This window comes from Sciurus carolinensis, chromosome 13, assembly GCF_902686445.1.
Source record: "Sciurus carolinensis chromosome 13, mSciCar1.2, whole genome shotgun sequence".
NCBI lineage: Eukaryota > Metazoa > Chordata > Mammalia > Rodentia > Sciuridae > Sciurus > Sciurus carolinensis.
Window position 1 is genome coordinate 78765350 of NC_062225.1, and position 26288 is coordinate 78791637.

General features: G+C 36.2%; 1 protein-coding gene across 1 annotated transcript in view; it reads left to right on the forward strand.

Annotated features, from left to right (window-relative positions):
• The window catches only part of Ldah (lipid droplet associated hydrolase), a 96930-nt gene that overhangs the window by 26109 nt on the left and 44533 nt on the right, over positions 1-26288 (forward strand). The window contains 1 exon segment of the mRNA XM_047523355.1: positions 12011-12180. Coding sequence (XP_047379311.1) covers positions 12011-12180 — 170 coding nt within the window.

Sequence of the window (26288 nt, forward strand, 5' to 3'; positions counted from 1 at the left end):
CCCCTCTGATCCTAATTACCTTCCAAAGGTTCCACCTCCTAATACCATCACATTTGGGTTAGGATTTTCAACATATGAATTTAGGGTGAGGTGATATAAGCATTTAGACTCAAAACAGTGGGTTTTGAGTAGGATTTGGATTTGTAGGGTAGAGGTAGGCACAGAGTTATAGCAGTCATGAGCAGTAGCACAGAAAGGAGTGAGTGTTAGTAGTTTTATGGCTTCTATGAAGGAACTTGAAAGCTGGTAAAAGAGGTAGGACTTTGGCATTTAAATGAAATAAATATAGTGATAGTTTGAAATCTTCTTTCCTATTCGTATCCTTTAATTTCTTTGGTCTGTCTGATTGCTCTGGCTAGTGTTTCAAGGACAATGTTGAATAGAAGTGGTGAAAGAGGGCATCCCTGTCTTGTTCCAGTTTTTAGAGGGAATGCTTTCATTTTTTCTCCATTTAGAATGATGTTGGCCATGGGCTTAGCATAGAAAGCCTTTACAATGTTGAGGTATGTTCCTAATATCTCTATTTTAGGAGCATGAAGGGATGTTGTATTGTATCAAATGCTTTTTCGGCATCTATTGAAATAGCATATGATTCTGAACTTTACGTGTTAATGTGGTGAATTATATTTATTGATTTCCAGATGTCGAACCAACCTTGCATCCCTGGGATGAAACCCACTTGATTGTGGTGCAGTATCTTTTTAGTATGTTTTATATGTGATTTGCCAGAATTTTGTTAAGAATTTTTGCATCTATGTTTGTCAGGGATATTGGTCTGAAGTTTTCTTTCCTTGATGTGTCTTTGTCTGGTTTTCATATCAGAGTCATACTAACTTCATAGAATGAGTTTGGAAGGGTTCCCTTCTTTTGTATTTCATGAAATAATTTGAAAAGTACTGGAATTAGTTCTTCTTTGAAGGTCTTGTAGACTCAGCTGTGAATCTGTCTGGTTTGGATTTTTCTTGTTTGGTAGGCTTTTGATGGCTTCTTCTATTTCATTGCTTGTAATTAATCTGTTTAAACTGTGTATGTCCTCCTGATTCAGTTTAGGTAAATCATATGTCTCTAGAAATCTGTTAATGTCTTTGAGATTTTCTATTTTGTTTGAGTATAGATTTTCAAAACAGCTTCTAATTTCTAATTATGTTTTGCATTTCAACAGTGTCTGTCATGATATATCCTGTTTCATCATGAATTTAGTGATTTGAATTTTCTCTCTCCATAAGCGTGGCTAAAGGTTTATCAGTTTGGTTTATTTTTTCAAAGAACCAACTTTTGTTTTGTCAATTTTTTGAATTGTTTCTTTTGTTTCCATTTTATTGTTCTGTATTTAGAGGATCAAAAAAATTCCACCAGAAAACTTCTAGAACTAATAAATGAATTCAGCAGAGTAGCAGGATATAAATCAACACTCCTAAATCTAATGCATTTCTATTCCTAAGTGATGAATCTTCTGAAAGAGAAATTAGGAAAACTACATTATTCATACAACAGCCTCAAAAAAAGAAAAAAAAAAAAACTTGGGAATCAGTATAACAAAGAGATGAAAGACCTCTACAATGAAAATTACAGAACACTAAAGAAAGACATTGAGGGCTGGGGAGACAGCTCAGTTGGTAGAGTGCTTGCCTTGCAAGCACAAAGCCCTGGGTTCGATCCCCAGCACCAAAAAAAAAAAAAAAAAAAAAAAAGAAAAGAAGGACATTGAAGAAGATCTTAGAAGATGGAAAGATCTCCCTTGTTCTTGGATAGGCAGAATTAATATTGTCAAAATGGCCACACTACCAAAAGTGCTATACAGATTCAATACAATTCCAATTAAAATCCCAATGATGTGCCTGATAGAAATAGAGAAAGCAATCATGAAATTCATTTGGAAAAATTAGAGACCCAGAATAGCCAAAGCAATCCTTAGCAGGAAGAGTGAAGCAGGAGGTTTCACAATACAAGACCTTAAACTATACTACAGAGCATTAGTAAGAAAAATGGCATGGTATTGGCACCAAAATAGGCAGGTAGACCAATGGTACAGAAAAGAAGACACAGAGATAAACTCACATGAGTACAGTTGTCTCAAACTAGACAAAGGTGCCAAAAGCATACAATGGAGAAAAGATAGCCTTTTTAACAAATGGTGCTGGGAAAACTGGAAATCCATATGCAGTAAAATGCATTCAAACCCCTATCTCTCACCTTGCCCAAAACTCAACTCAAAATGGATCAAGGACCTAGGAATTAGACCTGAGACCCTTCTGGTGAGAAAAAGTAGGCCCAAATCTTCATCATGTTTGCGTAGGACCAGACTTCCTTACTAAGACCCCCGGAGTGCAAGAAATAAAAGCATGAATCAATAAATGGGATGAATTCAAACTAAAAAGCCTTTCTCAGCAAAGGAAACAATCAACAATGTGAAAAGAGAGCCTACAGAGTGGGAGAAAATCTTTCCACACACACTTCAGATAGAGCACTAATCTCCAAAATTTATAATGAACTTAAAAAACTTAGCCAAAAATACAGATAACCTTGTCAATAAATGGGCTTAAGGAACTGAGCAGACACTTCACTGAAGAAAATCTACAAGTGATCAACAGATATATGAACAAATGCTCAACATCTCTAGTAATAAGAGAAATGCAAATTAAAACTACCCTAAGATTTCATCTCACCCCAATTAGAATGACTGTTGTCAAGAATATAAGCAACAATAGGTGTCAGTGAGGATGTGGGGAAAAAGGCACACTTGTACATTGCTGGTGGTATTGCAAATTGGTGCAGCCACTCTGGAAAGCAACATGGAGATTCCTTTAGAAAACTTGGAATGGACCCATCCTTTAACCCATCTATCGCACTCCTTGGTCTATACCCAAAGGACTTAAACTCAGCAACTACATTGATGCAGCCACTTCAATGTTTATAGCAGCTCAATTCACAATAGCTAGATTGTGGAACCAACCTAGATGCCCTTCAGTAGATGAATGGATAAAGAAACTGTGGTATATATACACAATGGAATATTACTCAACCATAAAGAAGAATAAAATTATGGTATTTGCAGGTAAATGGATGGAGTTGGAGAATATCATGCTAAGTGAAATAATCCAATCCCAAAAAAAACCAAAGGCCCAGTGTTTTCTCTGATAAGTGGATGATGATACATAACAGGTGCAGGGAAGGTAAGGGAAGAATGAAGAAACATTGGATTATGTAGAGGGAAATGAGGGGAGGGGTGGAGGTGGGGGGAAGGAAAGATAATGAAATGAGACAAACATCATTACTCTATGTACATGCATGATTACACAAATGGTGTGACTCTACATTGTGTACAACCAGAGAAATAAAAAGTTGTACCCCATTTGTGTACAATGAATAAAAAAAGTAAAATTAATTAAAAGGCAAATAAAAAAATTTTGAGAGAATTCCAAAAGAAATAATAAAATAAATGAAATAAATATAACTGTAAAGGGCAGACTACCAGCTCTTAACTTAAAAGAATTCTAATGTATTCACCCTTCTTAAAAAATTGTTTTAATGAGAGGAAAAAGGAAAATCATAATTTAAATTCTCTATGGGCATCACATTCAAGGGCCATTTGCCCTAGGGGTTTCCCATTAGTTATTTGAGGTGAAAGAGATGGCTTGGCTTCATTGCTTAGCTGACTCCTTGTTTCTGTAAGGTCTCTCCTGTGGTACATTATTGTTTATACCAACTGAGCTTCTGTTTTAAAGATGTACTATGCAGTTACATTTTACAGTTGTATTCTTTGTTTTTTTTTTATATCCATGATTCTTTTAAAACATTAGTATAGAAGTTTGAATACACAAAACCTGTACTCTGTGACTCATCTAGATGATATTCAAAGCTGGTTTTTTAAATTCTATTCAACTGTGTATCTGACTTCAATCACTGATCATCATATCAGATATAAGTTTTTCTGTTTTAAAATTTGAATTTAGTGGCAGTAAATATAATTACATACTAAACATTTTTGAACAGCTTCTAAAGCTTGGTTTATTAATCTGTTGTTAGTTTGGGTAAGTGTTGCAGGTCCTATAAACAAATCAGTTAATCTAGTTTAATCTGATTCTTAACTTTTTATTTTGTAGCTAATCTTCTAGCTCCAGTGACTAGTGTTGTACAGTCTATTTTATTTTCAGAATGGATTAGCTTTCTTTATTGTATTTTTGTATTAAAAAGTTATATGTGCTTATTATTAAAAATTTAGGTAATTCAAAACTAATTAAGAAATGAAACAAAACAGTTTTCTATACTGTAAAGATTGGAAAAAGAATGCTATAGCTTTATAATGTTTTATTTTAATTATGTTTAAATTTTTTCAACCCCAAGTCAAACAAGTATTAGCAGCTTGGCAGAGAGATGAGATTTACCAGTGCCTGTAACACTTTCTACAATAGCTAAGGAGTTTTGTCCAGGCTGAAATAAGTATCCAAGAACTGTCTAACAAGTGCATTTTAATGCTTTCTTCCCCTATGACAATGATAAACTGTATATCTTAAGCCTTATTAAAATGGTTCCAGTTTTATTCTGAAGGTATTTTTCAAAATTTATTTACTTCGCATTACCTGTTCAAAAATGTTAGTGGGCATATTTTATGTACCAAGAAAACTTTTAGTGCCGAAAGATTTTAAAAACAAATAGAGGACTTCCCATTTCACCTCTGACATGTAGAACCTGCATTTGTCACTCCCATCCTCACAACAGAAAAGCTAAACATACTGAAAACCAGTGATTTTTCTTGGATCTGGCAGAGAATTGAAGTCACAGGACAAATTGCTGCCTGGAATCTAGAGAGAAGAAAATACTTGAAGCAGAGATCAGAGAGCCATAAGCTGATAGAATCCACAAATAGCGATTTTAAGGAATTGTCGGAAGTGAAAGTGAGAAACTCTCTTGGGGCTCCTCTTAAGCACCCTCCCACGCTTTCCTGGGTGTTACCTCCAGAAACCCCATTAGATTATTCTTTGAGTATCTGAGGAAAGTTTTTGCGGTTTTTGACCCATGGAGAAGAATTCTGCAGGGTGCGGCCCAGAGCATTCTCAACCCCAGAGACTCCCTTTGCAGAGCCTTTTCTGACCTGAGAAGGTACACTTAGCCAGTGCCCTGAGGAATGACTTCTCTAGCCTGGAGCCGCTGGCCGGGGGGCAGACTGGAAGATAACAGTTCAGGATTTCAGGCCCACTTAGAGGCTGAGCTTTAGTTATAGGTTATAAGATGCTTTTCTCCTCCATTTTTACCACCACTTCAACAGAACTCTCATGTCATAAAGTATATTGCAATGACAGAAGCTACAAGACACAGTCTGTTTAAGGAGGAGTTCTTACGGGAAGCCAGCAACGACTGGGGAGAGAAAACAGGAATTTAGAGGAAACTGAAGTCTCTGGCATCTACAGTTACAGTTAATGTTAAATACAACCCAACTCCTAGCCAGTAATTAATTAGCAAAGCCTCACATAAAAAAACTTTTTAACTTATTTCCTGTTACCAGATAGATCATGTCTGGTTTTAAACAACAACAACAACAAAATTACAAGACATTGTAAAAGGCAAGATCAAACAGTCTGACTAAACAAAACGAGCATGGAGCTAAACTCAGATCTATGCTTATTATCAATTTTGGAATTTAAAATAACTACTATTAATATATTAAGGACTCTAGTGGAAAGAGTACCATGTTAGAAAGAATGGGTAAAGCAATCCAGAGTTGGAAATAATTTTTTTAAATGCAACAAAAATGAAAGATGTCTATAAAGGGGTCCCTAGTAGACTAGATGCAACTGAGGAAGGAATCAGTAAGTCTGAAAATAGGTCAATTGAAACTTCCTAAGCTGAAATGTAAAGAGAAAAAAAAAATTCTTTTAATTGTACAGTTCTATCAATTCATGTAGAAAACATAGTTAAAAATACTTATAACTAAAAAAAATCTCAGCAACTAGTTATAGAAGGAAATTTACTCAAATTGATAAAGAATATTTGCAGAAACTCTACAGCTACCATCATACTTAATGGTAATAAACTAAATGCTTCCTCCCTAAAAGACAGGGACTCATATGGTCACTGGGTTGTAATTCCTAGCTAATGCAGTAAGACAAGAAATGAAATTAAAGGGTAAACAGATTGCAGAAAAAAAAGAAAGAAAACTCTTAGTTTGCGGAATACATGATTGTCCATGTAGGACATCCCAAAGAGTTGACAACAACAATAAAACTCTTGGAATTAATAAGTGGTTATAGCCATATCAGGGGTGCAAGGTTAATAAATAAAAATTAATTGCTTTCCTATTTAGCTGCAAACAAAAATTAGAATTTAAAATTAGCAATATTCTTCATTAAAATCAGGGCATGTTCTATTTTGTTTTGTTTTCAGGGCATATTTTGAAAGGTGAATGAAAAGTGATTATCTAACTATAAAAGATTTTTAAAAGAGTAGTGAAATGAAACTGAATAAACAAATTGCAGCTTTGATTAAAAATTTTTCAAATGTGACTGAAAGTGAATAAAATGTAGCAGATACTTACTCTGCTCTGAAATATTTTCAAATATACTTTATTGAATGTTTTCTTTGATATGTGGATGCTAATTCACAATAAGTGAGGATAGGGAAGAGTTACTTTATCAGGTAGAAGGGAGTGAAGGGAGGGGAAGGGTATGGGGTAGGAAGGATAGTAGAATGAAACAGACTTTATTACCTCACATACATGTATGACTGCATGACCAATGTGATCCTGCAATATGTATAATCAGAAAAATGAAAGATTACACTCCATTTTTGTATGACCTACCAAAATATATAAGTGCATTCTACTGTCATGTACAACAAATTAGAACAAATAAAAAAATTTTTTTAAATAAGTTATTCCTACATATATGCCCAAAATTGGGGCTTTGTTATCATAGTGTTTCCTTTATCAGGAAATTCTGTTCTGTTTAGAATATGTTTTTTGCAGTCTTGTGTTTAGAAAACAGAGATACTAAGAGGATTCTTCTGGAAGGAAAGTAGGGGAAAGGAGGAGGAAAAGGTTACGGGAGGAATTAGGGAGTGAAATTGATCAAATTATGTTACATGCATGTACCAGTGTGCCACAATGAAACCCACCAATTTGTATAATTTAATGCACACCAACAAAAAAAAATTCTTCAGTAGTAGAGTTTTTGCCTAACAAACGAGGCCCTGGTTTCGATCCCTAACATTGGAAAAAAAAGAATTATTCTTCTTCCTAGAAAACAGGCTCATCTGATGTGCCAACCTTTAAAAAACTGCCAGCTGTTCTGGCCTATTTTCTGAACTTGGTCAAGAAAAAAGATAATCCAAAGACAGGGAGCTAAGAAGTAGTGGGAATACTCTACTGCAAGGTACCCAGGGAAGGTTAATTCCTCTTAGTTTTTTTTTTTTTTTTTTTTCCTGGGTTTTTTTTGTTTGTTTTGTTTTGTTTTGTTTTTGTCATAGATGGACACAGTACCTTTATTTTATTTATTTATTTTTATGTGGTGCTGAGGATCGAACTCAGTGCCTCACATGTGCTAGGCATGCGCTCTACCACTGAACCATACCATGACCCCAGCCCTGTGTCAACTCTTTAATGGTGAGTAGTGAGTGTGTCTTATTCCTTTAGTTTTACTTTGGTGATAAAAGCTATGTATCAAATTCCTTAATCACAGCAACATCCAACTACCTCAGTTGCCATTCAAACTCGTGCTAAAGACAGAATCTGCGAACATTTGAACAGAACATGAATAGCAGCTTTGAAAGGCTAAACAGACTGGAAGGATTGCCATAGATCAGGGGTTCTGAAACTTTGGCTTGCATCAGAATCACCTGGAGGATTTACTAAAATATAAATGGCCACCCCAAGGGTGTTGATTCAGTAGATCTCTGGTGGGACCTGAGAATTTGTTATTTCTAACAAACTTCCAAGTAATGTGGATACTGCTAGTCCTGGGACCACACTTTCAGAATCATTGACCTCTATCTGCCCCATTGGACACTGATGAAAAAAACCAGTAGACAGTATCTGTTGTGTGTCTACATTTCTAGGACATTCTTTAATTCTTGTTTTAAGTCAACATCTTATTTAAAACTTTGACTATGCATTTGCTATTTGGGCTGCTCATGTACACAGTGTTAATAACTTAGTAATGGGAGCCTGGGTTCTTTGCTATCTTATGAGAACAGTGCCACCTAGAGGCATTAGCCCAGAGGGCCACCATGGGCCAAAGGAAGCATTGGTGTCTAGAGAGGGTTAAAAGACAACTTGTCACCATCGAGGATTTATTGACAGCTAACTAGATTATCATGTGTGGTATTGCAGGGGAGTAGAGAGAGAGAGACATGCCAGTCTCTACCTTGTAGGGTAAGTGATTTTCCGTTTGTGTTCTGGGTAGCTCAAAAGTTCTGTGAGGGCCAAGTGGGGCCCTGGGCCTTACCAGTCCCCATTTGAGCCGACCACTTGTGCTCTCACCTGTTTTACATGTTGGAGATTGTCTTTGCAAGTGTATGCCTTAGAAGGTTGCTTTGCGTAGACAGGACATATATATGATTCGCCATCTAAGATTACTGTGCTAAGGTACAAGCTTTCTGACACAAAAATATGGTGTGAAAAATATCTATTGAGAGAAAGCCGTAATGACACATCAGATGGCAACAGTATGTTTTGCTTCACATTAGCACGTGTTAAAATTATGCACAGTTGGAAATAATATTCTAGTTGCACCACATTATCACAATCACAAATTGTCTGTAATTGAGGGAACAGATGTTCACCAGTGTCAGAAGGAATGATTCAAAAAGAAAAAAAGTGAAAAGAAAATTTGAGGAATTAAAAGTATAAACTGTTTTGGGGACTTTGATTTGCTAGAATCATTACCAACAATTTTAAGTCATTTGTTCAAGAAGTACAAAATAGAAGCTAGAAATCATACTGGTTTAGTTTAACAGAGAAAAACATTGCCTAAAAAAATCTTGTGATTAATGATGAATTTGATTCATGCTTATCTAAAATGTTATAAGCTACTCCCACTACAGTCTCCCAAGTGGAAAGAAAGACAGAGAAACCTGTAGAGCTTGCTTTCTTGCCAGGACTGGACAAGCATGAGGAAAGGTGGACTGACTAGATGAGCCCCAAGCAGGGACAGTCAGTCAGTCCAGGCTCAGGTCTCTGGGTGGAAAGAAGTAGAAAAACCAAAGGCCAGAGCAAGAGAAGTCGAAATCAAGCACAGTGTTAGAGTCCCAGGGCAGAGGGAAGCACTAGGGAGTGTCAGCATAGCCGCTGCGTCCAATATCACTGACCAGACCACACTGCTCGAGACTCACAGTCCCTAGAGGTCTTCTCACTGCTCAGAGAATGAGAGCAGACTCCCTTGGTGTGATCGGTGTGATCCGAGTGACCGTCCATGCCCTTCTTGAGTAGTCACAGCCATTCGTTTTTGTTCCACCTCTCTCTGTAACCACAAATAGCCACAGAACTCATGCCTGTTTCTGAAATCGCACCTCACGCTTCTGAGCTTCTTGCTTTAATTGCTAAGTCTGTGACAGTGTGTTCATGCCGAATCTCTCTCCCGTTTCCCATACTTCTGTTGAAGTCTTTAGCAGATCATTGGTGTGAGTCAAATAGGAAACATAATTTGAGGACCCTTGATTTCTCCGTCTGTTTAGAAAATAATAATTTAAAAATATTTTTAAGATGTGTGCTTGGGGTTTACCTTTTTCTAAATTATTATTATTAAGTAAGATAATGTGCCTATCTACATCCTCTCCACGTGTTGTATACCTTCAGAATTAGGAGTTGCACCTATGTTTTGATACAGGGAGTTTACAGAATACTTAGGGCACTGGCAACAGATGAAACTAAGATGAGAGAGAACTTTCACATCAGCTTAGCAAACTCCAGTCAGTTATGAAAAGAAGGCTTTTCAGATCTGTGAATTAAGTGAATATAAATAATTAGGGACCACAGTTCTCACCTAACTGCTTCCCTGGTGCTTCACATGAACCCAGAAAGTCATTTGTTGATTCTGTGTCCCATTTGAATCATAAAGAAGTGAAGGATAGTTTTCCCTATATAATAGAGGTCACATATTTGGGAACAACATGTTCAAGCATTGTTTTAATATTTTAAGAAATATTAAAAACATAGAAAATTTAATAGTTTATACAAACAATTATATAACAGTTCAAGTTCTTTTACTCACAGTTGAAAGATAACACTGCCATGTACTTTGATATTTTTATCAATAAAAGTAAATGAAATAAAATAATATAAGGTTCTGTCTTCTCTGTATATCATCCCCAGTTCTGCTATCATGAATTTAGAGCAAATATTTAATGGTTCTTTTTATATTTTTTGTTATATATATGTAGGATGAACAATGCATGGTATGGTTTTATATGTTCTAAAAAATTTACCTTAGGAATAAACTGTACACTTCCTCAAAGCATTTTTTCAATATGAAATTCTGTTTCATATTTCAATATGAAATATGTTTTTTTCTACATATAAGTTGTTTCATTACAATTATTATTAAGATGTAGCTTTGGAGTAAGGTAGGGGGCAGGATGGAAGAGTTCAGTAGATAAGAAAATTCTTGTGTGAGATGTGGAGAATTATGGTCTGCAGATCCAAGCTTAGCAAAAGGCTCAGGTAGTTGTTCTGGTTGAATCAGTACTGTGGTCACGGAGGACTTCAAATACTGTGTGAAAATACATAGTTAAACTTACACATTTATGTTCAGTGTGTAGTGTGTGTGTGTGTGTGTGTAGTGTGTGTGTATATGTACACATATACTTGTCTAGCTACATATTTAACTACATATATTTGATATTTTATCAATAAAAATATTTAACTCTATATTTATATATTTGTAGTTGCATGTTTAACTGTAGTTAACTACATATTTAACTATATATAAATACTACGCATATAGTGTATGTTCATGAAATTCCCATAGTTTCAAAAAATAATAGAGGGAAATAGAATTTTCTCAGTGAATACTATATATAGTTAAATATGTAGTTAAATTTAGACTGTTATACTTGCGTTCAGATATATAATTAAATTTGTACATTTATAGTAGTGAGCATGTAACAAAGAATATTTTCTAGTGTTTATCTTGGGTAACTTAAAGTTGCATTAATTTTTATGACTCCAAAGGAGGATTACCTTTTATCATGATCTATTAAAACGCTATTCTTTTCCCAAATGCTTTAGATAATTCTTTCAGATTTTTTAAATTGTGTCTTTATCCATGATTATTCTTCCTGGACTGGGACCTTCTTGAAGGCAAGGATAGTTTTTAATTAGATCTTGAGGAATCTGAAAAACAGTTCATTTGTGACAGAAGGGAAGGATAGTTCAAGTCAAGATGTGCTGGTTCAAAGGAACAGTTTACAACATTCCTACCTCAGTCTTTTGAGTCTTTAAACAAGATTATCTAAAATAATAAAGCAGTGTTGGACTTTCTTGGTTGTTTATTAATAATAAAAACTAACCTAAACTAGTGGTTCTCAATGTGTGGTCCTGGAATCAGCACATCAGCATCTCTGGAAACTTAGAGGTGCAAATTCTTGGGCCCCAACCCAGACCTACTGAATCAAAAATTCTGGTGGTAGGACCCAGCAATCTGTTTTAACAGACCCTCCATGGAATTCTGATGCACATTCAAGTTTGAGAACTACTTGCCTAAGCTAACAATAGTTAATGGAATAGTTGCAAGTTCATGGGCTTTGAGGACAAAAAGACCCAAATTGGGGTCTCACTTCTTCTGCTTAGTCTGTCACTGTCACTCTGTTTTATAATATCTATAGCATTGAGATTTTTCATCTATAAAATGAAAATGACAATATTTCCCCCCCAGGATTGTTGAGAATTGATTGACATTATTTAAGAACCTGATACACTGTAGCCTTTTGATAAATGATCAGTATTTTTTAAAGATTTTTTTCCCAGTTTAGTGATTATGTTTACTTATTGAATGAAAGCATATCCTGTTTTTGCTTTTAGATGCAAATGCTCAAGAAATTAAGGACATCTATGGACTACATGGTCAAATAGAACACAAACTAGCTTTCCTGAGAACCCATGTGCCAAAGGAAGTAAAGCTTATACTCATTGGCCATTCAATAGGCAGCTACATTGCTCTTCAGATCTTGAAGCGTGCCCCCGAGCTTCCAGTAAGTATGCTTTAGGAGGTGACTATTCATGCCTGATGGTGTACCATACATGTCCTCCTCACCTTTCCTTTGCTCTTTTGTCTCTTGGTTAATGAAGAGAGGGATACTTGATGGCTTCCTACATCCTTATTCCCCATTACTGTGGGCCCGGGTAAGTGTATGTTCATGAAAGTTCCACAGTTTCAAAAAATAATAGCGGAAAATAGGAATTTTCTCAATTAATTCCTTTGAATCTAGCATTGTCTGAAGTTCTGCTCTTACATTTAACTTCTGTCTTTTGTAAAGGAATATTTAAAAGTAGTTAACCATCCAAGAAATAAGACAGGAATCTGACTATACTGGGAGGGTATTTTGCAAATATTTATGTCTCCTTTTAGAAGCAAAAAAATGTATCGTCATCACTGATAGCTGTCCTTATGGAACACTGAATCTTTATTTAGTCATAAACCCAGATCTTTATTTTCTCTGTAGCTTGGCAGCTTTTTTGAGACATACATTTGTTCTTTCATTCACAAATACTTAATGTTACTGTGTATCAGATATTAAGTGGAGTCATGAAGACCCATTAAAAGTGCCTAGAAAAGCAAGTGTACTGCACAAGACTTAAACAAAAACTTGTCCTTTCACTAAAATGTACCCATTGAATGGATGTGATTCACAAGATAATTTATTTCTTCATTCAACAAACTTATATTAAGCATAGCCATGTATCAGTCACTGTGATGTGTTTTGAAGACATCCCAGTGAATAAGACAGTTTGAGGTAAGAGAGCCTGGGCTCTCATGGAGGACACAGACTAACCAATAGCCATGATAATTGCCTCGTAGCATCTCTGTCCCAGGATTTTGACTTTTCTGTCTTGGCCTCACTCCATGTGATAAAATATCTCCAGTAGGGTCTTAGCGCGCACTAGGAATTTGTTCCTTTTCCCACCAACTTGACTCACTCACTTACTCATCGTTGCCTGGAAAGGTATTAACTATAGCCTCCCTGGCTGCAGTTTTTAATACCAAATTGGTTTTTTTTAAATTTTCTCTTTTTGGGTATTAAAAATTGTATTTTTCATTTCTAAATGTAAATTCAACACATTCAAGCTTGCACTCCATTTATTGTGTCATTGTTCTGCTCTATAGTTTCTTTCCCCCCTGGATAAGGTGTTTTAAAAATAGGAAAGCAGTCTTTATTTCTGCTTTTAGCATTTTGCTTGGCTTCTAACCTCGGTTATGCCTTTGAAATTTCCTCTAGTACTACGTTATATGGTTACTGTCTTCACGGTGTCCAGGCCTTCCTCTTGGTGGTTCTGCTTTCACAAGTGCTGTGAGCTCTGTTCCTAGAGCCAGAACACCAGGTTTAAATACTTGCTGTCATGTTTTTGTCTGTGTGAACTTAGACAAGTTATTATGCCTCTAACTCAGTTTCCTCATCGGTACAATGGAATAATAATATGTTCTTCAAAGGATTCTTGTGAAAAATTATATAAAGTATTAACAATGATAGCTGGAACTTCCAAATAGGTCTTACCTGTTACTGTTATGGAAATGATACTACAATCACCTGCTCAGTCATTAGGTTAATTTCGGTATTGGTTATCTACTGCTATATATCAGATTGCCCTCAAACTTAGTAGTACAAAACATATTTCGACTCTCACAGTTTCTGTTCGGTAATCTTGCCACAGCCCAACTGGGTCCTCTGCTGCAGGATCTCTCACAAGGTTATAATCAAGTTGTCTTCCAGGGGTGCATTGTCTTTTGAAAACTCGAGATGAATCTGTTTCCAAGCTCACTCATGTGGTTTGCTGGAAAGATTCAGTTCCCTGAAAATTGCTGGGTGAGAGCCTTGGTTCATCACTGGCGGTGGGGAGCTGGGAGGGCTACCCTCCTTAACATCAGCCTCTCTACTTGCTCCATCAGTGCAAAGCTGGGAGAAGAGCCAGACAGTCTTCTGGCGAGATGAAGTCACAGTCTGTAACCTGTAAACTCCAGAAGTGACATCATATCACTTTTGCTCTATTCTTTTTGTTAGAATGGAGTCACTAGGCGCAACCCACATGCAAGGAGAGGAAATTACACACAGGCCTGCATTCCAGGAGGGTAGGTGCCTTGGAAGCCATATCAGAAGCTGCCTACCCCACCACCGTACAATTGGGATTCCACTCGTGTGGTGTATGTAAATTGAAATACTGAATTGATTTTCTGGTATAGGCAGTGACTTGGTCCTGCCAAATAAAATGCAGCAAACTGATATGAAATAACATTTTTGGTTATTAGTTGTTCCAGGTGTTTTTAAAGCTTTAAAAACATTTTAAAAGATTCTTTCATATTTGAAATAGTAATATGTTACCATTCTATAAACATAAGGAAAAAATACTCATTTCTGAGCTCATCAGAGTCTTAACTTATTTACAGGTCTGTGTTTTTTGTTTGTTTGTTTGCTCCAAATCCATTCTACATGTAATGTTTGGTTTCTCTTGTATATATTGAAAATGATTGTTCAACACATTCATTTTGAATCCTTCTCATTTGGGGGGCTTGCCTTTACAATGTTTGTTGAGAAAAAAGTACAATAATAAATCTTAAAGTTAATGCACTTCTTACTTCTTCAACTTCCTAATTTTCTATTGTCCTATTTTCATGTATTTTTGCCCATGCAAGAGTGGGACTGTGGGTGTGGCTCTGTGGTAGAGCTTTGGCTTAGCATGTGCAAAGCCCTGGGTTCAGTCCCCAGCACCAAAAATAAATAAATGAATAACAAGTTTTTTAAAAAAGAATATTAGAGAAAAGGGAAAAAGATGAACCATAAGCTTAACCTAGTCTTATTTGTAGAGACACAACTCACAGTGTGATTATAGAATTTGTAGAGACACTGCAAAGCTGTTTTATCTTCTTTTAAAGAGTATATGCTAGAAAATAATGTGTGCAATAATTATTCATAAAGGGTATCTTTTTAGGGGGCATTTGTATGATATTTTTTTTTCAGAAGTTCTATCTGGTTTCAGTTAGCTACATTTTTGCAGTTCCCCCCAACCCAACCCCAACCCCAAACACCTGGGCCAGTTTATTTTAGTGGTGTGATCCCTGCTGAAGTGTTGAAATTTCAGTGTCTCTGGGCTACTCTAAGACAACACAGTGCCTGCGTGCCTGAATTTAGCATGACACGCTCCATTTGAGATGCATTTGACAATCAAGTGAGTTTGTGTAAGCCAGAGTGTTGCAATCCCTAATCATTTTGCCAAAAATAAGTTAGCTGTTATGTTTTATAACATATGAAGTGTGATAATAAGAAACTTGTGTTTCCATCTCTTCTGTTATTTTTACTGGAATTTTTGACTCCCATAAGAGTTCGAGGTCATATTTGTAGTCGAATAGCTGGTTTATTTGGTTTTATTTTGGTTCAGTTCATTTTAATATTTTTATAACTTATTATAGGCAACCTTGGTCTTAAATCATTTAAGAGACTTATTGCATATGTGAGATATGTTGTTGTCCTATATTTTAATATGATGTTTACATTTTTTGTTTGTTTCTTTAAGCAAGTTTGCACAGACTATAGAAATTTGCTTATTTTGACAGTGCTGTCCAGAATAGGGAATTTTAAAAGAAAATATTAATTGAAAATTATTGAGTAGTAGCTGTCGTAATAAGCACAGTTGTCTTTGGACTCATAGAATCTTGGAACTGAGGTGGGCTCTAGAGAACTATCTAGCCCCATATTTTATTTCATAGGTGAGAAGTGAGAGAAAGGTACTCTGACAGGATTCAGCCTTGGCTCTGTCTGAATCTGGGGTGAAGTACCTGTACATTAGCTGTGGGTATAGAGAGAGCCTGAGAAAGTATCTCATGATTCTCAATGATAGTAGCGCCTGCTGATGTGATCGTATGCCCCTGCTGTATATATGAAGAGATTTATGTGACATGTCATGTTACAGCTTGAGGAGTATGAGGCTTATTGAAAGCTCTAGCAGTTGGGAGGGAGGGGGACTGATGACATAGAAACAAAAAAGTAGTAGTCTTATCCTCACTATCTGGAATCTGCTTTCTCTCATCATCAGCCCTCTGTATGTTAAAAATGTGCCATCTGATTTTGCCAATAAATCATTTGCATAAAATTCAAGATTGGGAGTTCCCTGGGCATTGCACTGAGTTGGGGTAGACCTCAAGTAATTAACTTATTTTCCTCTAAGAATTCATGTAGCATTTAATGATAACTGTTCCTCTCCTTCCAGAGATACCAGATCTTTAGCACACTTTAGTTTTTAAATTATTTGGCCTTCTTGAGGGAACGAACTCAATAACATAGAGCTTCTTTTGTCTGCCTGCTTGGCAAGTTATCTTCTGAGAGAAATTTCCAGATTGTTTAAACTGACTCCTTTAAGTGCAAGATTGTTTAAAGTATATAAAAATCTGTTTAAAATACATTATTTACTTGTCTGAATGCATATCGGCTATAGAGAAATTTTTACCATTTTTGAAAACTACAATCAAATGTACTGAAAGATTCCCTATGTCCTGAAATTTCTTAAGAGATAGTGTTTCTTCTTTTCCTTTTAAAAAATTTCCCTTATGTATTTTACAGTTTCTCTGCCTCCTCCCTCAGTGTTAGGTGCCACTTCTGTGTTTATTGTTTGCTGTTTTTAATCTGATATGGGTCGAGAAACAGATAACCATGCTATAATTAATTCTTAGGAAGAAAGAACATATCCTAAATAAGGATTAAAGAGTTAACATTAACAAAATTAAGTGTATGGGTATTATTATCACTCAGTCTTGGGGGTTTTTTGGTTTGTTTCTTTCTTTGCTTCTTTTTTTTCTTTAAGATGCCCCAAAATAAGTGTTTTGTAGTGTTTAGATACTCAAGTTTTAGACACTCAAAATATATCACAACTACAGCTGAGAAGCTTTAACAAGTACTTACAAAGGTAGCATTCGTAGATTGTGTGTGTGTTGTTTAGGAGTTGATCCTGTCTACGTGGGGGGGAAATAAACCCACATATTCTGCCAACAAGGAGATAATTGAGCCTGGAATGTGCTGCACTATTCTGCTGCAGTCAGCCGGACATGTTTGTGCGCAATACTCACAACGTCACTATTGTGTTGAACAGTCAAGATCTGGGAGGAGTAACTGTTGTCCAAGTCCTGTCCACTGATTGAGTGATGAGAAATGGAAGGCAAAATGGGGAAGCACTGTGAGGTTCTGGAGGTTTCGAGGAGAGAGGAGACTTCCAACTAGAAGATCAGAAAAAACTTCTTGGAAGAGCCTTTTTGAACAAAGTATTTGTCCAAAACCAATGTGTTTGAACAGGGGTAATAAGAATGGAGTAGAACCTAGAAGTAGAGCATTTCAGCATTTTGTGAGGTGGGGGTGGGGTGTTTATGCATTCTAAGCGGTGGGAACAGTATGAAGAAAGAGAACTGGTTTTTATCACTGGGCACATGAGGAGAGCAGTGGGTGGTCTGATTGTGGCAGAGAACCTGGGCTGATGGAGGTGGGTGGAGGGACAAGAAAGCTGGGCCAGGGGGTTTGGACTCACTTTCTGGTCAGCAGGAAAGCATGGAAGATCTCTGATGATGATAGTCATGCAGGTAAATTAATCTCTCAGTGAAAGGAGAATGAAAAGGGAAGAGAAATAACGTAGAATGAAATCAAACAACCAGGCTTACTAGTCCAAATGAGAAATCATGAAGACTGTATGGGATAAAATTGTCAAGGGAGGAAAGAAGAGGTCATAGATGTGTATATTGGGGAAACACTTTCACTTGTCATGAAGGAGAAGGAAGAGGAAACAGAGAAAGAGTCAGAAAGTGTAGTAGTTTTCCAGGTTATGACCTGCAATCCATTAGTGAATACTGAATTCTTTCATTGGGTTACAAACAGTGACTCAGTCAAGACAAGAGTAGACTGACACCGTGACATAGTATCAGTGACTTTAACAGCAAAGGTTTGTTTCTTGCTTACCTTCTGAGGTTAGGTTGCCCATATGTAGGTTTTTCAAAGCAGTCTTACTCCAGAAAAAGACTGATGAATAACTTCTATCTAGAATATTCTGATCTCATGCCAGAGAACAGAAAGGAAGTAGTGAACCAGACTCTTCGTTTTAAAACCTCTGCCTGAACATGACAGAGCAAATCACTCACATTTCATTGGACAGAGCAAGTCACATGACTGAATTTTCTATCAATGAGGCTGTGAAGTATAATCCTGTCCAGAGAAGGGAAGCACATGTTTGTGAATGATAAAACAGCATTTTAAAAAACAGAATAGAATAGAATACATTTATATTATAATAAAGGCATATATTGCAAAACATTTGATTATATTTTATAAGTGTATGTTGATATCAGATTACAGTATGGAAGGTATATCTTATTGTGAGTCAAGGTAGAAAAGTTTGAAAACTTTTAATCTTGATTAAATTATACCACAAAAACAAAAAGAAGAGGGGAGGATAAGATACAGTCTTATGGAGAATTAAAGACAGTCATGGATTCTTTGCCATTCCTCTCTCAAGAAGTGAAGTCTGTTTCTCCTTTCAGTTTAGGTTGGGCATCCGACCTGCTTTCACTAATAGAATGCAGCAGAAGTGACATTATGATGCTTCCAAGCCCTAACCTTAAAAGGTCTGAGAACTTGTTTCTTCCCTCTCCGAAGCCAGCTGCCATGTAAGACATCCAACTGCCCTGTGATCTCCATGCTGTGAAAAAGCCCAAGCTGGCCACACATGGAGGATCATGAGGCACCAGAGTTAGGAGTGAAGCTTTCTTGGGCCTCCCGTCCCATCCCGTCCCATCCCGTCCCGTCCCATCCCATACCATCCCATACCATCCACCACCTAATGCAGCTGAGTGAATGACTCCATCCCCCACTGTTTGGAGTAGAAAAACCATCCAGATGAACCCTGTTTGAATTCCTGACCCACAGAATCATGATAAAGTGGTTTTATACCATAAGTGTATAGATGGTATATTAAACAGCAATAAATAACTAAAGAAAAAAATAGCTGTAAATACAATAAAGGTTAAGAAGGATGAGAACTTCAGGCTCCTGGCATTAATAATTAAGGATCTTCAGTGACCTTGAAGAAAACACTTAGTGAAATAATGAGAGGAGGAGGTTGTTAGACGATAGGTGATAAATCCAGAGTGATCTAGGAGCAGGCCAGTGAGGGGAGAAGAGAAGATGATAAGCTAAAGAAGAAGCTGGTCAAGGAGCACTTCTTTCTCCTGTTAGTGAAAGAGAATTTAACATAAGTTGAGGAGAACACCCACGCAGAGAGAAATGTTAAAGATAAAAAAGAAATAGGAACATTTGTTGGAGCAGGTTTCCTTGTATTTGTCCCTTAAGCCTATGTACCTAAAATTAGGAAAATTGGATTTTTCTTAATGTTTGCATCCTTGCAAAAATGTTTTTCCTGGGAGTGGGGGATGTGCAGCTTATACTTGGTTTTCCATCTCAATCTAGAAGCCTGAATCAATTTTCAGATAGATGTTACTGCCATTGCTAACAATAATCATACCAAACATTTGTTTGAAATCTACAAAACATGTTCATGTGTAACAAGGTCATTTAACAACTTTATTTTTTCAATATAAGAGATGAGATTGAAGTTCCAGGGATTTTTATGTCTAACCCATATGTCAATTACTAGTAAGTGGCAAAAAAGACTGTTCCTTTTCCTCACTTTCCCATTATCTGCTTTCCAGGTGAGTTAGTTAGAAATGTTAGGATCATAGATGGCTAGAGCAAGTTACTTTTACAAACCTATTCAGCCTAAATTTAAGATTTCTACTGTTGGTTCTTTAATATTTGAGTTCTTCACATACACAAGGAGGGTTTTAGTGGGAATGAGGTGAATGCTTTGGGGGGAGTTTGGAGAGAATGGGAGCAGCGAGAATATGTGTGAGTGCTGAGGAGCAGAGGAGACAGAGAGTTGGCCTTGAGGCCCAGGCCAAGGGAAGAAGTTGAGCCGAAAAGACAGTGTATCAGAATCCCAAAACTGAGCTGGAGACAGAGGGATGCTTTGAAGTGTGAAGAAAATCGGAGGATTCTGCCAATATAATGCATAGTCATTTGACACTTGTCTCCATGTGACCCATTAATGAACCCTAGTGTATGAAAACCACAGAGATCAGTCAGTCAACAACTAACTCTGATTTGTGAAAGACCTTCCATTTCAGAAAACAGTAAATCTACTTGGAGTAAAGTTTATATTGAATTTGGTAAAATACCATTTTTCCAATGACTTATGAATTTATTTATATATGTATATTTATCACTTTGTGTGCATATGCATGCATTATCTTTTCCGAATTACCAGGAGATTACCTTGCTGAAAACTAAACACATGGAAAGTTTCAACTTTTCAACTTCAGCCATTTTTTAGTTATCTGCATATTTTTTTAAATCCTGAAATTGCTTTCAAAGTGGAAAAATTATGTGGGATTTTTTTCATCTTTTCATAACTCAAAAACTTTTTAATATATTTTTCTCAAACTTTGCAAAAAAAAAAATCACCTTTGGGCTGAAACCAAGCATGGAAAATTTTACCACAAAGGGCTAATTTTTTGGAAAGCTGCAAGAAAGTGAAAACAGGGGTTTATAATAGAACATTCTTCATGCATGTTAATACTTAGTACTTTAATGCATTTCATCTGAGTATTTCTGAGCACTTTTCAGACTGAAATATTGAGCCCTTTTAATATTTGTGTGTCCATGATATACTGTCTGATATGGAAAATTTCCCCCATCCTCTCAATTCTTAGAAGTTTTGAGATATAAGTAAAGAGAGGCAGGGCAAATGAAGGAAAGCAGCCACTGGCCAGAGAAAGCCTTACACTTACTGCCTCCCACATCTTAACCACCACCTGTTCCTAGCCCAGAATATGTTATGAAGAGAATATGATATTGACACTAGGCACTGGTTCTGATATGCAAGCCAGCACATCACTAAGCAATATCAGCACCACCTGAAATCTTACGAGAAATACAAATTCTTAGGCCTACCCTGACATCCTGCATGGGAGGCTCAGAGGGTGGAGCCCACCAGGTTTAACTAGTCTTGATCATTCTGATACATACTCGAGTTGAGAACTTCTGACCCAAGCTTTTCAAAAGTTTAAAACTTAGATCACATTGAAATGTTGTGGACAATTAAATCTGTCCTTGGTCTTTCTATGATGTGACAGTTTGGTCTTCTCATATCATTTCTGGAAGCAGGAAGAATACTAATCAGGTCCTCCGAAGGAAAGGTCTTTCCCCTGCAGGACTCCAGCTTACTCAGTGTAGCAGCATTATCAAGATGTATTTTCTCATTTCCTTGAGTTCTATGATTCAAACCTGGAACGGGACTGTAGAGTATTTCATTCTCATTTCTCTGAAGTCTGAAGCTCCAGGATTTAAGCAGCAAGGTGTCAGGTCTGCCAGGGAAGCTGATTTAAGCTCTGCTCTTTTTTAACTTCCTGTTTTTCTTTAAATTTATTGGTTCTTTTTAGTTACACATGACACAGAATCCATTTTGATATAATTTTACAAGCATGGAATCTTATTCAAGTTAGTATCCCATTATTATGGATGTACACGATAGTGGGATTCACTGTCGTTTTCATATGTGTACATGGGAAAATTATGTCAGATTTGTTCCACTGTCTTTCCTTTTCTAGTCTCCCCTCCCTTCTCTTCATTCCCCATTGTCTAATCTATTCCACTTTATTCTTTCCCTCACCCCCCACCCTTATTGTGGATTAGCTTCAACATATCAGAGAAAATATTTGATTTTTGGCGTTTTGGGGACTGGCTTATTTTCACTTCCAATCCACCCATTTGCTGGCAAATGTCATAATGTCATTCTTTATGATTGAGTAATAGTTCATTGTGTATATATACCACATTTTCTTTATCCATTCATCCGTCAAAGGGCACTTAGGTTGGTTTCCTATCTTAGTTATTGTGAACTGAGCTGCTATAAACATTGATGTGTCTGCATCACTGTAGTATACTGATTTTAAATCCTTTGATTGTATATTGAGGAGTGGGACAACTAGGTCAAATGGTAGTTCCATTCTAAGATTTCTGAGGAATCTCCATACTGCTTTCCATAGTGATTGCACCAATTTACAGTCCCACTAGCAATGTATGAATGTTTGTCTTTCCCTACATCCTTGCCAATGTTTATTATTACTTGTATGCTTGATAATTGCCATTCTGACTGGAGTGAGATGGAATCTCAATGTAGTTTTAATTTGCATTTCTCTAATTGCTAGAGATGTTGAACATTTTTTATATATTTGTTGACCATTCATATTTCTTCTTCTGTGAAGTGTCTATTTTAGTTCCTTAGCGCATTTATTGATTGGGTTATGTATGTATGTACGTATGTATGTATGTATCTATCTATCTATCTATCTATTATTTATTTTTGTGTTAGATTTTCTGAGTTCTTTGTATATCCTGGAAATTAATGCTTCCTCTGAGGTGCAGTTGGCAAATATTTCTCCCATTCTATAGGCTCTCTCTTCACATTCTTGAGCGTTTCCTTTGCTATGAAGAATAAGCTCTGCTCTTTTGTGTGCAAGTTCTCAATCTTGTATTTTGCAAATGGTGCTCTATATTCCAACAAACACGGATGTCTGTGGTATTTTAACAAATTTCAAGAATATTATCCTGGTGAAGGAAAGCACCCATCTATTTTATGTAAGGCTTTAATTAGTCACTCATGCCTGACTTGGTGTAAGAATGGGAAATTTAGGCATGCTTAAGTGAAATTAAGGAGTTAAAAAGCACATTAAAATTTTACCCTGATTTAGTCAGTTTTTTTGATGCTATGACTAAAAGACTGAACCAGAACAACTGTAAAGGAGGAAAACTTTATTTGGGGGCTCACGATTTCAGAGGTCTTAGTCCATAGAAGGCCAGTTCCATTCCTTGGGGCTCAAGGTGAGGCTGAACATCATGGTGGGAGAGTGTGCAGAGGGAAGCAGTACATCATAATCAGCAAGCAAAGAGAATCCATTTTCCAGATACAAAATATGTACCTCATAGTCACACCCAATGAACCACTTCCTCCAGCCACACCTCACCTGCCTCCAGTTACCACTCAGTTAATCCCATCAGGGATTAGTTCACTGATTAGGTTGATGCTATAACCCAATCATTTCTCCTCCAAATGATCTTGCAATGTCTCACCCGTGAACTTTTGGGGGACACCACATCTAAACCATAACACCATGAAATTTTTGAAACAAAAAGGAAAAAGGTATTTTTAATTAATAAATTTTATTATGAAAAATTTTGAACAAATAAAAATAATTGTATAATGAATACCCTCTATCCAAAGTGACATAACTACTAATATTTTATAGTCTTTATCTCATATTCTGATTTTCTTTGTCCCCCAAATGCCTTTACAATTATTTGCAGGATACTAAAGTTTTTTTTTTTCCTAATTATTAAGGTTAAGATATTTGCATATTCCAGGAAGGTGGAAAAATAGTAAAAGATAAAAAAAAAGATATCTTTGAATTAGTGTTCAGAGACTTGCATACTATATATAATAAATTGCTTTTATAATTCAATAAATGGCTTCTGAAAATGATATGAAATTGGCTTAAGAAAACAATAGCTAAATCCCATTACATTTTGTTTTAGAGATATTTGGTGTAAGAGTTCATGATTTTACAAAGGTCCTTTTAAAACTAATTAACTTGTCACTCAAGTTTCCATCCTTAGACCAGAGAAATAACATAGTACCCCCCCATGATATTTTATTTAATAAAAAAATTCAAGCTGTATTACATTATTATTTATTAGAATATTAAAAGTTATTTAAGGCACATAATTGTGAATATTTATAGTAATTAAAAATCAAATTATTTAATAAGTATTTTTACTATAATTATTATTTCTTATTATAGTTTAATAATGTTTAATCCTTTCAACAACTGTTTGAGGATGCTATTATTATTCTATTTTATACTTGAGAAAAACGGAGACTTAGCATGTAAGTAACTTTATCAGCATTAGGTAGCTAGTAAGTAGAAGTACTAGAATTTGAACCCATGCATTTGACTCCAAAACACATGTTCTTAATCACCAGGGTTGAAAGGTAAACCTCTTATTATGAAGAATTTGTAGAATCTATAACAAGAACAGCAAGTTCTCAAGTAAAGATGCAAAGGATATGAACAGATAATTGACTGAAGAACAAGTTAATAAAATACATTTTTAAAGTATAAATGTATTCTACTGTTACATACAACTAATTAGAACAAATTTAAAGTATTTTTTAAAAAAATAGAATAGAGAAACAAAAAAAAATTGTACCTAGTACAGTGTGTGACACAACGCTTAATAAATTAGTAGATGCTAGTACTTGATGTCTTATTGAGTATGTAGTACTTAATAATGTTTGATGACTGAACCTCAAGAGTTATCAAAATTAACTGCTACTTTTGTAGAGTTCAAAGGAGAAAGTTGTGTCACATTTGTGTGTCCTTCTCTATACCTTTCTAGAAAAATCTGAACAGGTAAATACCAGGTGGCTCTGGTTGTTACTCCTGGTGTCTAGGAGTAATAGTTGCATTGGAGTGAAGACTACATTGTTTCTATTACTGTTTTTTTAATGATCATGTGTGATTAAAATTTTTATAATGTGTTGATACTCTGACCCTGTTAATTCTTTTTCTTATAATATATATGAAGAAAATATTTTCAAAGATAAGGAAAATACTGATGTCCAAAAATACTATTTATTATTAAAATATTAGAAACATCCCATCTATTAGCTTTTCTGTTATGTCTTGTAGCTGCTGTCTAATTTTTATTTTAGCCACAGGATTGGAGCTGGCTCTTTTTCTCTTTGCACCCCTGCAAGTTCTAGAATATAGTCTTACATATTCCTTCCACATCCCCAAAGGAAGACATCCATTGCTTTTTTTTTATGGAATTAAATTAAACTATATGTCATTTTCAACTTCTACAACTGCTGCTGGGTAAAATTCTTACTGGTTCATAAGTGCCACTGCTGTTCATTCAGTAGCCTAACTGCCTGCATTGTCTTTAAGGAAACAACTATTGTGTTTGACAGTGAAAGAGGGTACAAGTCAGTAGCAGGAGAGAGCATCAAGCTGCATCCAAGGGGGCAATATTAATCAGATTCTGGAAGATAGAATTGAAGAATATTATTATGATCTTAGAGTGAAGATTTCTTCAGTTGCACAGCACAAACATATGAAGAGAAAAGTAAAAGGACAGTGTCAACTGCATCATTTCTCTGCAGAAAAACCCATCCCTAAGACCAGTGGTGGTACAAAGTCAGCCTCGGCATCTTTGGTAATAGCAGCTTGCTTGACTCCTTACCTGCCACTCTTCCCTCCCTGCCCCAGCTTCCCTGTTCTCCTCTTCTCTGTTAGCTAGGCAGTTGTTGGCCATCCTTACATCCTTTATTCACAGTGCCTCCTCCCCCTCAAAAGAACAACTGAGGTTGTTGATAAGTAAGCCTTTTGATAGCCTGCCTAATGGTGTTTCCAGCTGTAAAAACAAAATCACAGAGGGATAATCCCAACTACTGGAGAGGTTGAGGCAGGAGGATCATGCATGTGAAGCCAGCCTGGGCAACATACATAGCAAGTCCCCTGTCTCAAACAAACAAATAAGAAATCACAGGTGGAGATTAGTATCATTCATTCTACTGCTAGGCTGAAGCAGGCCTTATTTGAATGTATGCCGTTTTCAGATCTCACCTAGCTATGAGGTTCATGTTGGTAGGACAGTAAGGGGCTGTGCAATGAGTGAGTGACCCATGCTAAGGCAGAATACCTCATTTGTAAATTCCCTTGCAACTGGTGGCTACTCTGAAAATTATAGTTTGTACATTGCTGCACATGAGCTTGTTCACAGAACAAATTCATGAATTCTCAGTGAATGGATCATAACTGTTAGCGAAGAGATAACAGAGAAAAGTAAACTGATGAACAAAATGCTTTGAAATGGCCTTTTTGTGGCTATTGTTTGTTCCAGCCAGAAGCTTCTTTCTATTTGTCTGTTTGTGGAGATGAGAAACATGAGTGGGTTCACCAAGGGAAGAAAGGCTCTCTAATATGGTTACCTAGTGTGTA